The 14,091-nt window shown below is 36.1% G+C and overlaps 1 protein-coding gene across 7 annotated transcripts in view; it reads left to right on the top strand.

Annotated features, from left to right (window-relative positions):
• The window catches only part of Scn7a (sodium voltage-gated channel alpha subunit 7), a 102,582-nt gene that overhangs the window by 21,348 nt on the left and 67,143 nt on the right, over positions 1 to 14,091 (top strand). For all 7 annotated transcript variants that reach the window (XM_039105781.2, XM_039105780.2, NM_001388508.1 and 4 more), the window contains 5 exons: positions 5,744 to 5,991; positions 10,477 to 10,595; positions 10,835 to 10,924; positions 12,545 to 12,673; positions 13,596 to 13,687. In XM_039105781.2, coding sequence (XP_038961709.1) covers positions 5,758 to 5,991; positions 10,477 to 10,595; positions 10,835 to 10,924; positions 12,545 to 12,673; positions 13,596 to 13,687 — 664 coding nt within the window. In that variant the 5' untranslated portion in view covers positions 5,744 to 5,757. The remainder of the gene's footprint in view (positions 1 to 5,743; positions 5,992 to 10,476; positions 10,596 to 10,834; positions 10,925 to 12,544; positions 12,674 to 13,595; positions 13,688 to 14,091) is intronic.

Raw genomic sequence — 14,091 nt, 5'->3', positions numbered from 1 at the left:
TGATATAGTTTTATTTTAATTCATATTTTAGAAGAAAAATCTTTCAATTCACATGGAGAATAGTAAATACATTTATATCTGCGATGGTATTTTTGATGTAAGAACTTCCTCATGCATATCAATGGGAAAGCAAAAATGAAAAAAAAAAGACAAAATCCAGCAAAGGTTCTATGCAAGACATAAGCAGTCAACACAGTATGGTTTTTCCATGAGCACCTGTGACACAGACATGTACTTTACACCATCTCTCTAGAAACCTATGAGATTTGTCATATATTTGCATGGTTTTGATCACCATCGCCTTAAACTAGAGATTTGTATTCTTACAGTGAGTCCTATCCCACTTCCAATAACTTTGTTCTTTTCGGTCTTCTTAGTTACTAAGTAATGTGTTATGCATTGCTTCACATTTTACACAGAAATGAAAATTCTGGAGGTAAACATAGTACATGGCATTTCTATTTTAAAAAAATTATTTTGAAAGAAATGCCTCCAGTGGGATGCAAAATATAAAGTTAGCAAATGTGCATCATTAAATACACCACCTTTAGCTTTCATGTCCTCGTAAAGAAGGATTGAGCAAATTAGTAATGGACAATAACTCCTCGGAGCCTAAGATTTTGATAAGACTTGGGCTGTCACAAAATGTAATGTAAGCACAATTATTGGAATCATGGGCTGGAGAAGGGCTCGAGTGGCTATGTGGTTAAAGCACTGTTGCTCTTTCAGAAGACACAGACTTGGTTGCTACCACCCACGTGGACGCGCGTATCATCTATAGCTCTATTTAAGGCATCCAAGCTCCTCTTATGACCATCTCAGATATTATGTAGCACATACACACATGTAGGCCAAACACTAATATGCATAAAATAAAACTAAATATGTCTTCTAAAATAACACTTTTGTATGTATAAATAAAGAATAGGTTATCTAAGTGAACACTGGTGCTGCAGTCAATGGAAAGGCACACCTTCCCATGTCTAACAGAGTGGGTTAGCATCGGTAAATGGCAGAATTGATACCTGACATTACCAAATTGTGCCAAAGAGAGGAAGGCAGATATAGATGCTCTCAGGCAGTTGTGTAAATGGACAGTATTCAAGATCATCATGAAAAAATATCCCAAAATTGTGTCACATGAAGAGAGGTTCATGACACGGAGAAAAATGTCATGAGTAATTTTCTAGTCATAAATTTGTGTTATTTGGTTTTATTTATTTTACATTTTCTTTTGTTTATGTTTTTAAATTTGTTGTTTTATTTTTATTTTATGTGAATTGGTGTTTCATTGGCTTATATGTCTGTATGAAGTGTTGGGTCTGCTGGAGCTGGAGTTACAGACACTTGTGAGCTGCAGTGTGGAATCTGGGAATTGATCCAGGGTCCTCTAGAAGCACATCCTCTGCTCTTAACTACTGAACCATACCTCTAGTTGCTTTATTGAACTTTTTAATTACATTTTTTTCATTCAATATATTCCAATTTCCTCACTTCCCACTTCTCCCAGGTACTCTTTCCTTCCCCACCCCCCCAACTCTATATTCTTTCTTTCTAGAAAAAAAAAATAATGGCTAAAATGTTAAAGGGTATTTGTCATAATTGTGAAAGAAAAAATAAATGAACAAACTTCCCTGTTGAATTTTTTAATTTTATTTTTCTTGGATATTTTATGTATTTACATTTCAAATGTTATCCTCTTTCCCCCCTTTCCGATACCCCTGCTTCTTTGACGATGCTCCCACTCCCACCCACCCACTCCCTGTTGCTTTCATTGGTGAACTTTCCACACAAACATCCAAGAGAAGAAAGCATTTGAGAACTGTAGTTGGTAGATGCCGGTGTACAGAGAGTAACACAACTCCTGTGCACCCATCAAGACATTTGTATGACATAGGAGAAGGGCAGGATTGTAAGGGTATAGGAGTTAAATATCCAATCAAATTCGACCTATATTCCTGGGGGGGGGGTTATACCTCAGTGGAAAAGCATTTTCCAACTATGAGCACAGCTCTGGTTTTATCCCCGAACCACTAAAATGTAAGAATGATAACAAGTCATGCAGGGCTTGAGTTAAAGTAAATAATTCAAATCTAAACACAAGAAGAATGGCACCCAGAATGATGGAAGACCATTTATAAAACAAAAGACCAGTTGATGGCTGCATGCCATCTGTTAAGGACTAAATGAAATTCCAAATGAGTATAATATTAAGTATAATAAAATTCTGAATGGCTTTTAGCTCTATAAAATTGAGACAGGATCTCCTCAAATGTACCTATTTAGTTTCAGGGGAGTATCTATATATTTATATCTTGATGTCAAAATTTGAGTTTAGAGACTGTAATGTTATGTATGGTCCAGAGAATCATTCATAATATTGTTACTTTTTTAAATTTTTGAATGAATTCTATTTAGTAGATATATAAGAAGGTAAAGTAAGAGAGTAAATATTAGCAAGGGATGAATGAATGGATAGTTATATCATAGGAGAGAGAGACAGAGACAGACAGACAGACAGAGTGTGAGCATCATTATATGAAGTCAAATACAAAAACACGAAACAGAAATCAATTGGAGAAGCCCTATTGAAGTTAATGGCTGGAGTACCACACATATTTCCAGGAGGAGTAGTGTCTCCCGTTAAACTTTCAAGCAAATGGAAAAATACTGACAGAGAGAAATCACCTCACAGAATGAGCTTACAGAAACTGACTGTGGACTTCTGCGGGCCATGCAGGTGGGACACCAATATAACTAGAACTCACGGGATGCATCCCGCCAGTTACACAGTCATGATGGGTATGCCTTAGAGAGGCAGAGCTCTGACCCCTGTGTCCTGAGGACTCCATGCTGTCGTAGAGTTTCACTCTGCTTGCTGCCCTCACATCACATCCCTCATAATCTATGGGTTCTGTGAAAACTATAAGAGGGCTTCCTGCCCCTCAGAGGGCAGTGTCATTGGCACTTACAATATTAATAATTGATCTTTTTCAAGCATTGCTGCTGGGGCAGATAATGATTCATCTACAATCCTCGGAAAGGACTTAGAAGTGTAGCTTGTTAGCAATGACAACCACCCTTAGAAAACATTTGGGGATGAAAATTTTTAGTGAAGTTAGGTTAAGATGTTTTGCTAGAGGCTCTGATGTAGAAAATCTTAGAAAACAACTTGAGGTTCAAAGAGGCACACTTTTAATAGTTGAGCTAGAGAAATTTTAAGGTTGGGAACAATAACAATGGCAGACTGAATTGCGTGGACTCATGTGACCATTGTACTAAAGCTGGGCTGGTGATCAAGGTGATAATTTCTTGTGCCCATTTTGGTCCCTGTTTTCCTCATATGAGTTAATAACAAAAATGAAAACGAGTAGATATGCACCTTGAAGATCTAACATAGATGTTACTGATTGTTGTTTACATAAAATTTAGATTTGTGATTCTTTCAAGGTTTTTATTACTTTTTAAGATAAATACGAAGATAATTGAATCTGACTGCTTTATTAATTATTTTATTTATTTACATTCAAATGTTATCCCCCTTTCTGGTCCCCATACCCCTTCACCACTGAAAGGGTGTTTCCCCAGCCAGTTACCCACACCCACCTCACCCTCTAGTATCCCCCTTCTCTGTGACATCAAGCCTCCACAGGACCAAGCACATACCCTCCAACTGAGGCCATACAAGACAGTCCTCTAGTAATACATAGTGGGGGGCATGGACCGGACCATGCATGTGCTTTGGTTGATGGCTTAGTCCCTGGGAATCAGGGTGGGGGCTCCATTTAGTTGATACTGTTGTTCTTCCTATGGGGTTGCAATCCCCTATAACTCCTTCACTCCTGCCCCTAACTTTTTCATTGGGGTCCCTAGGCTCAGTCCAGTGGTAAATATCTGCATCTTTCCCAGCCAGGTGCAGGAAGAGCCTCTCAGAGCACAGACATGGCAGCATCTGCAAGCACATGGCAGTATCAGCAATGCTGTTGGAGTTTGGTGCCTGTGCATGGAATGGATTCCAATTTGGGGTGGTCTCTGGATGGGTGTCTGGTCCATTTATTTTACCTGTATTTCCTTTAGATGGGAACAATTCTGCGTCATAAAGTTTGAGATAGGGGCCATGTCTATCTACTAGAGGTGGTGCCTTCAGGTTCCATTTCTTCACTGTTGGGAATTTTGGCTGTCATCCCCATTGGGTCCTGGGAGCCTCCCACATGCCTGATGTCTAGGACTTTCTATTGACCCTCCCCCATTGCCCACCACATACTGCTGCATATTTCAACTCATTCTCCTGTCCCTCTGGACTTCCCCCTATACCTAATCCTGCCTTTTGTTCCTCCTTCTGAGTAGGGTGGAAGCATCCACACTTGGGCCTTTCTTCTTGTTATCCTTCATATGAGTTGTATCGTGGACATGCTGAACTTTTTGGCTAATATTCATTTATCAGTGAGCACCTATCATGTACGTCCCTTTGGGTTTGGTTTACCCCACTCAGGATGATATTTTCTAGTTCCATCCATTTGCCTGCAAGTCCCCAATTCTGTCTTTACAACTGCAAATCGCCACCTTCTTGTAAAGAGAAACTGGCTTAGAAAGTTACCTTGCTTGCTTAACTTTGTTACTCTATGAAAAATTGCTTAGTTATAGATGTATGTGTTTTCTTGTGAATAACTGTTTTCTTCATCTGCAATAGTAAAATGTTTTTCATGTAAAGGTATTGGAGAACCTACTGCTTCTTCATGATAATTTACTAAAAGCAAAATAAAATGTAATTGTTACTGTAATTATTTTGTACTTCTTGAAAGATCTTGGTAGGCTATATAAACTGTGGGAGAAGAAATAGGGTTGTTGAAGCTTGCTCATTGGAGCGTTGCTCCATCCATCCATAAATGCATGTATGTTTATGTATGTAAAGTGGTTGAGCTTTGCTCCATTCACCCAATGTGTGAATGTGTATATATATTTATATGTATATATGTTTATATGTATATATGTTTATATGTACATATGTTTATATGTATGTATATGTATGTATATATGTATGTATGTATATATGTATGTATGTGTGTATGTATGTATGCAGCTGTAAGGATGTTGGAGCTTGTTGAACTTGGTTTCATTCACCAAGTATGTATGTGTGTGTGTGTGTGTGTGTGTGTGTGTGTGTGTGTCTGTGTCTGTGTCTGTGTCTGTGTCTGTGTCTGTGTCTATGTGTGTATGATTCTTCTCCCTCTTTTTTTTTGTCAGCCCCAGTTAATCAGGCTTTACTCCCACAGAGAAAAGTCTACTGAGTGATCCATCACCAAGCCTACACCCTCACCTTAGTTTACCCTGACCTTTTGAAGATAGCTTTCAACAGTGGAGATTGACGCAGTCTAGCAGAGGTGTTTCATTAAGCTGTATGTTCAAGGATCAGCTTTTGATGGCTTAATTTCATGCTTCACTTCCTCATTGCCAATATTTTTATAAAATGCAATTTTAGAAAAGTAGTCTTTATTGTAAAAAATTCAAGGACAAAACATTTTCACTCCTGGGCAGTTTTTCTGTTCCCTTCCACCATTGTCATAAGCAGCTCACCCCCAGAAAGGGGACCCTGGAGTATACTTTAAGGTAATTGTTCTTAAGTCTGGAAAGGCAGGGGAGAACCCCACTTCCAGAGCTTTTTATGGGTTCAAAGAGCATGTGACAACGTACTGATATAATGACTTTACACATGACCACATTTTATATATTTACTTTTTCATAGGTACAAAATTGAAAATGTTGACTTCGCCAGAGCCGAAGGGCCTTGTCCCATTCACGGCAGAGTCACTTGAACTTATAAAAAATCACATTGCTAAAAAATGCAACGAAGAGCATGAAGAAGAAGATTTAAAACCAAGCTGGGGTTTAGAAGCAGGCAAAAAACTTCCATTTGCCTATGGAACCCTTCCTCAAGGAACCGTGTCAGAGCCCTTGGAAGATGTGGATCCATACTACTATGTTAAGAGAAATGTAAGTATTATTCATTATTATTGAAGCTATATTTTAATTCGTTTATTTTCAGCCACTTGAAATATAATTAAGAAAAGACTTAAGGAAAATTAATAGAGAAGGCATTCCTTCACAATGGATGAATTTAATGTGGGGTCAACATATTCAAGGTAGGTAATAAATCTGATAAAATATGTGAATAATATGTTATGGTTAATGATATATATGTGTTATATACACTATCTTTTTATGATTATCAATTTTTAAATAATCATGAAATATTTAGAATATGGACAGAAATTTCAAACACCTTGATAATTTTCTAGTCAAAATAATGCATTTATTTTCATTCATTCATAAATTCACAAATTCAAACCTACCTAATTTCCAGAAACACTTGAAAGACTTACAAATTATGTATACATAGACACACACACACACACACACACACACACACACACACACACACAAAAGCGTACACTCCCAGAACAACTACAAAATGCTAAGTATTAGAATGATTTTTGTTAGAAAATAGAGAAATGTGAATTGATGGAGCTAGAAGAGTTTTTATTTCAAAAGTACAATTTTGGGGCTGGAGACATGTCTCAGTGGTTCAGAGCACTGATTGCTCTTCTGGAGGTCATGAGTTTGATTCCCAGCCCCTGCACACAGCAGTTTACAACCTTTTGCAACTCTATATCCAGAAGCTTGGGCCTCATTTGGTCACCCTGGGCACTTGGAGCACAAGTTAATAGATATACCTGAAGTGAAAACATCTTTATACATGAAATAAAGTAAACTTTTAATTACAGCTTGCAGATTACTTAGAACTTTAATAAAGTCAATGTAGAACATTTTATGGACACATGGAAAGACAACAGACAAGATAGATTCTTCAAGGGGGCATAGAAAGGGCAGTGCTGTTACTGGAAAGTCAGTGATGTTGTCAACCCTGCCAAAGATGAGACTGGAGATGTGAACATGGACTTACTGTAGTGGTCAAGGACATATGGAGTGAATGTGGCAGGTCAATAGAACTAAGCCATCATCTCTTTTAATTAGAAGAGAAGGAATCATTAGAGAAAATGGAAGAGAACATGAAAGAGAAGGAGAAACAGTAGGTAGAGAAGAGGAAAAGAAGGAAAAGAGATGAGGGAGAAGAGAAAGGGGTGAATGGGGAGAGGAAGGGAGGAGAGATAGAAATGGAGAGAGGGGAGGAAGGCAGGGTTTATATGGTACAGTTAATTAACTTACTGTATGTACTGATAGTATAAATGGCTTTGGTGGAAATACGATGATCGCCTTCTAGTTATCTATTTTTAAATAATCATAAAACACTTACACTATGAGAGAGAAAGAGGGGGGGGGCAAACAAGTAAAAAGGAAATAGAGAGGATGGAGACAGCCCTGCAATTCAGTGTCTTATATCAGGAAAAAAATAACAATGGGATATAACTGATGGATAATGGAAACATTAAAGAGTGAAGTTACGTTGACAAAATGAAATAAAGTTTGATAAATTGGGGAGTATAAGGATTATCTACTAGCATGGAATTGATATCCAAATATCATATTCACTGATGTTATCTAATGGGGAGCACACAGTGAATGAAAATGTCTGCAGAAAAAATTATGTACATTGCATAGTCGCTCCTATAATACCGTAGTGGTGAGTCTCCCTTGAATTACTTTGAGAACACTTTAGTTAAAATGAAAAGTTAGGTCCTCCTTTGTATTGTTCCAGCACTCACTTTGTGGTGTTCTTGAGTTGTAACAGTTGATAATGGGCAGCAACCTTAGGATTGCCTGTTACTGTTGCAGCCATCTGCTTACTGAGCAATGTGTGCAGGCATGCTAAGCATGGGAATGCTGCCATTGAAGATGGAAATCAAAGGTCTTAAAAAAGAGAAACAAATGCTTTATGATAGGTCCTATGTCTAACAGTAGTTGGCCAACACACACACACACACACACACACACACACACACACACACACACACACACACACAAAGATTGTGATTTTGATTCCTTTGTCTGGGTGTCATGTTTGGAGACAGAGTCTGCCTGGATAGCATTGGCTGTTCTGGAACTCACTCTGTGGTCATGGCTGGCCTTGAAGTCATAGATCTGCTTTCCTCTGCCTTCTGAGTTCTGGGATTAAAGGTGGGAGCCACCACTACCAGGCTTTTTGATGTTTTATATTTTGGTTGTTTGTTTAGTTGGTTTTGTTTTTGTTTTTAAGTGTGTGTGTGTGTGTGTGTGTGTGTGTGTGTGTGTGTGTGTGTGTGTGTTGTTTGTCTTGGTGGTTTTGTGTGTGTATGTGTGTGTGTGTTTGTTTTGTTTTATTTTGTTTTTGCTGTCATGTTGTTTTGGTTGTTTTAAGAAAGTCAATGAACCTGAAGTTGAGTGATAGGGATGTGGGGAGTATCCAGGAGGAGTTGGGACAGGGCAAAGAATAGTATCAAAACCTGTTATATGAAAAAAATAAATACAATATGAAACAATTCTACAAACTCAAAATAAAACAAGATTCTGAGTGATTTAGGCTACTAGCTGCTATGAGGCCCCTAGGTTGAAACCTGACAGGGCAACCTCATGCACTCTGAAGCCTGCCAGGGTGGCCTCATGAACTCTGAAGACTGCCAGGGTGACCTCATACACTCTAAAGCCTGAAAGGGTGACCTCGTGGACTCAGTGCTACTCTCAGTAACATCATATTATCTAAATATCTGGGTTGTATTTAGCTTACTCTCTTCCACACAGGATAGAGATAAATAATCATAAAATTAAGAAAACAACGCCAGCACATGGAATCAGGAGCTAACCTGAAAGTATGCATCCCTTCACAATGACACACACATATGTTGAACTTTCCATGGAGTTTGCAATTATTTTGGAAGCTACCATGGAAAGTAGAATTTACATAATCAGATATATCATTTGTTTCTATTTAGTTTATTTAAGGGGGATTGTAGAATAAGTACAAGAGCTGAACAGAGTCCCATAGCAGTTACATGTTGAACTATATTTATTTAAGAATTGAGACCCAGAACTAATTCCAGTTAGAGCTGACATGCATGGAGAAGTGTTAGCAGTTGTAAACTCTTATAATTTCTTTTTAATATGCACCTGCCAATATAAAGAGCAAAAAGTCATATCTCCTATATTATTATCAGATTGTATAGTAGACAATATCATCTATAGTTTCATATATAAGATTATTTTTAAACCAGGCCTTCTGGGAAGGCCTATAATTCTAGAATGATTCAAGTCCTCTATGGTCTAACTGTGAGTTCAAGGCCAGCCTTTACAATTTAATGAGATACATTTTCAAAAGAAGGAAGAATCAAAGAGCCTTGGAATAAATAGTAAAAGAGAGTTTGCCTAGCACATGTGAGGCCCTTGACTTAATCCCTGTTAGAGAGGAAAAAAAATAATGCATAACTTTTTATTTATAACAATATAGTTATCTTACTATATACTATGTTATGTTATAAAATATGGCATTTTATCTCGTAGTTTTCAGAATATTTACTACATATAAAAATTGTTCAGTGTTAACTGGATGAAACCCATGGTTTGTTGAAGGCTGAGCAAACACTGTCTCCAAGTTACATCATCAGACAGTACGTGCTAATGCACATCCCACATTAATACTTTCTCTGGAGGGAAATATACAGTGAACATATATACTTTCAATGACCATGTGTAATATATATCATATATATTATTATAATGTTCATTTATATACACAAATCTAAAAGTTTGCACACATGCATGTACATAAGCCCACATGTACATATGTATAAATTAACCCATCCATCTACATATATACAAACAATTTCTGTCTTTTACTATATTTATCAAGTTTTAATGCTTGAGTATCCAAAATCCCTGTTTTATATTATATAAATTACTATTTTTAGATAGGTTCACATAAATAATATTAAATAAGTTAAGTTTTTACAAACATTAATTTTTTATCTACTTTTTAATTGTTTTATTTCTAATAAAATTTTATTTAAAATAGGATTACATCAAATATCCCCTTTTTCCTCCCCTTCAGTCCCTCCCACATAAATAATGTAAATGATTGATAGGAGATTTCAAAACATTTGACTTTTGCTTTTACAACTCTTCATTGATTTTTTCTGATATAAAATTAAAATTTTCACACTCACTAAGTTATGAGATAAAGCCCTTGTGATTTCTTTAAGTGCAAATCCACACAACATCTGGAGAGTTTCTATTACATTAATTTAAGGTGTGACTTCACTGCAAATGACTTCCTTAAGTATACAATCAGGAAAAAGAAAAAAAAAGCTATGAGCTATCAGGTAAGTCTAAATACAAATGAAAACTAGGAAAACCACTCCTTTTGCTTTAAATACAATTAAATATCCAAGCCAATGAAAGTGTGACAGAGTTTCAAACTGGTGAGCATTGGTATTGTGTTGCTTCAGTTCTCCATTCCTAGTTGACTGTATCTACTGTGGTTTCTTACAGACTTTCATGGTCTTAAACAGAAACAGAGTCATCTTCAGGTTCAATGCGGTTTCCATCCTCTGCACGTTGTCTCCTTTAAGCTCTCTCAGAAGAGCTGTTATCAAGGTTTTGGTGCACCCATATCCTTTCGAAGGCTGTGTCTTCGGCATGCTAAAAATAAGTCTAGACGTTATGTTATTCAACCCCTGTTGTAATAATAGTTAACAAATGTTAATCCTTATTTTTTAATTAAAATAACATTTATTTTCAATATTTGCAAAATAATTTTTCACTTGAATTTACAAATGCAATTGTATAAACAGATCTGATGTGAAATCTGATGTGATTTCTTATCCATTATTCCTTGACCATGGCTTACCCTTTTTCGCCTGCTGATTTTAATTAGTGTTCTCACCGACAGCATACTTATGTGCATGAGTAATCTACCGGAATGGATATTGGCAGTAGAGTAAGTTACTTAGTTTTGCTATATATCATAGAGTCTATGATTATATTTTCGCTTTAACATTTTTAATATTGATTGCATTACATTAAATTACAAAGTATGTTATGGATAAAAACACAAGACTATTTTACTTTTTAAATTTTTAAATGTTTCAAAAATGTATAAAGACAAGAGGTTTGTTTCACTCATCATATGAATGTTCAAGAGCATGGTGCCTAGGCTGTTCGGTTTCAAGGACAATTAGGTCCTAAGCTCCAGCCTGTGCAAGTAGCAAATGCTCTTTTAGAAGCAGCCATTCTTATCTTGATTCCATAAAATTATGAATGATATGAACCCCACCTCAGCTTTTCTATTACTCTTGTGAGTCCCATGGAAACAGGTGGACAAGTGTCCCAGTGCCACAAGAACCTTCAAATAGACTCCACTTCTAGGGTTCCATAAACTTTTGCATCACCACGATTGGGATCAAGTTCCCAATATGTGGACATATCGTAGACATATGAAGAATCCGCATCTTACTATTTCTATGCTGTATATACTGGTAAATTTGTGGGACATCATGATATGATCATTGTGACTGAATTTCTAAATAAAATACATAAATATTTATCGATTTGGGGATATTTTGTTCTTTCATTCTTCTTACTAAATTCCTTTTAGTGTTATTTTATTTGGTTCACATTCTTGCTGTATATCATGTATTTGCTTTTGACTCCTGTGGCAGGCTCTTGAATCTGGGAATTATGACTTCATATTGCCAATTTAAATATCTACAGTTCTATGTAGACTGGGGGTTTAATTGTATCAGTTAATTATATTCATTGGAACATTTAGGCCTTTTGCTCTATGTATATGCCATGGATTCGTGTGCATGAGTTTTACCTCATGCTTGCTTTCTTTCTTACTCAAAGTTTTATTTATTTATTTCCATTCGTTAATATGCTGTCAGTGTTATACTTTTCACTGTTCATGGAAGTCTAAAACATGTTTTTTACTAGACTAATGGAACAGTACATTAGGGTTTTTTGTTGGTGGTGGTTTTTGTTTTTGTTTTTTATAGTTTTTTTTTGTTGTTGGGTTTTTTTTTCTTATTTGTTTGCTTTTGGAAAATAAAGCTCCTAGACAATAACTTTGGGCATTAACATTGTTCTTGAAACTATGTGATTTTGCAAGGTAGCTATGATATTGACTCATCAAAAAATTCCTTGCATTTGTTTGCCTGTCTGCCTGTCTTTGCACACATTTTATTACATTGGGGTTTAAAATTACCAAATTAGTTATGGGAAAATCACCATTTGAAGTATATTTGATATAATTTATTTAGTATAAAAATGTATATATAACCCCTGAGACAGAACTACTAGGAAGAAGTAATTCATCAAATCTAGTAACTGATGCCCTCCACAGGCATCACCGAAGTGCTCCAGCAGCTCTTTGCTAAGCCTCTAAGGGAACAGCCTATTTGATTATTGTCTGATTGATTGTTTCCATCCCACCAAACACATCAGATTTTACTTTCAGAAAACTTATGTTCCATAGTTGATGACTAGTAGAGACATATCATTTCAGAGTTGGCAATATGCTACCTTCAACAGTTAATATCTGTGTGATTTTTTTCTGCAGGAATACTTTGCTTGGGATTTACACATTCGAAATACTTGTAAAAGTCATTGCAAGAGGTATCTGGGCAGGGTCATTTTCCTTCCTTGGGGATCTTTGGAACTGGCTTGATTTCAGTGTAACTTTGTTCGAGTAAGTAAAATTTCAAGTTGTACACATCTTAATGATTTCAGTTACCATGTGTCCTTCATGCAATTGTCTCTGGGTGGTCTTTATAAATGAAAGGAATGGGTGGTTTGCTGTCTTGTAGAAAAGTGAAATCTCTCAGCAGCTCACACTGTAAGTGGTTTTTATAAACAGTGATAGCAGTGTCTACCACATGGTAAGACTAAAATGAAATGGTGGTATCATTATAATTATTGTCATTACTATTATTATTTCAGTTTTCACTGCTGCCATTAGTGCATAGCTTGACTGAAAATGAACCTCTATTATGTGCATGCACACATCTATGAAGTCTGAATGCATTGTTCCATTAAATTCCTACACAATTCCTTAGAATAAGGAAATATCCTCTACACTTGAGCTAGGGTAATTATGGCCCAGTATATTAACCACAAGTCCTGTCACACAGCTAGGAAACAGTGGGTATTATTTCTATGTTGGCCCTGTGGCCTCAGAGAAGATGCACTTACACGGTACACACACTGTCTTTTTCTTTCCTTGCTGTTTACCATCAGCTTTCTCAGCATAAGAAGATTAAACACTAAAGATTATTCATATTCCTATTTTTAAAAAAATCAGCTGGGAGTTTTTCTTCTTCTCAGTGTCATTTTCTTTGTGATAAGATAACATTTTATGAACACATTGTAGTGTGTTGTTTCACTGGAATTTAGCATGGAGTAAAAGCATTATAAACTCAAAAGTTTGACTGTGTGAACTATTAAACATAGATCTACCTTGTCCAGAGCAAATTTGTCTGTCAATCAACAATAAACCTATTTCAAGAGTGGAGTCATGGGAGCAAAAGGCATACTCAGAAATATAATTTTATAGTACTTTTTAAAGATCATGGGCTCAATGACTTCAAAATAACTGTCCTTTACCCACACAGGCTTATCACAAGGTCTTCACCTCTAAGCTCCCTTCCAATGTTTAAAACAATAAGAACCTTGCGAATTTTGAAGATCATTCCTTTGAACCATGGTAAGAAACACTTTGGGGTTTATTTCCTCCATGGTGTATTTTTCTGTGTTCGTGGAGTCACTTGAACTGTCTTAGTATTACTTAGAGAAAAGAGGTTAAATTGAACAACGTCTCCACTTCTCCAGCTTTCCAAAAGTTACCTAAATCTTAAATCTATTTGTCAACAAAGAAAGTCAAGAAAAAAATAAATACATTCAACTGTTGTTAGATGGTGTGGTTTGCAATACAAATATATATATATATATACATATATATTATATGATATATATATATATCAGTCATGCTTTCATTTTTCAGTTATCCTTCCTATTTTTAAAAGAACTTATATTCTATAAACTCCATGGAAAACAGAGACAGATTCTAATATGCTTCTTTTGTCTCAGTTTCTCCTCATTTCACCAAGA

Source organism: Rattus norvegicus, chromosome 3 (genome assembly GCF_036323735.1).
Source record: "Rattus norvegicus strain BN/NHsdMcwi chromosome 3, GRCr8, whole genome shotgun sequence".
Taxonomy (NCBI): Eukaryota; Metazoa; Chordata; class Mammalia; order Rodentia; family Muridae; genus Rattus; species Rattus norvegicus.
The sequence above is the reverse complement of the archived record's forward strand: the minus strand, read 5'-3'. Positions and strand labels throughout refer to the sequence as shown.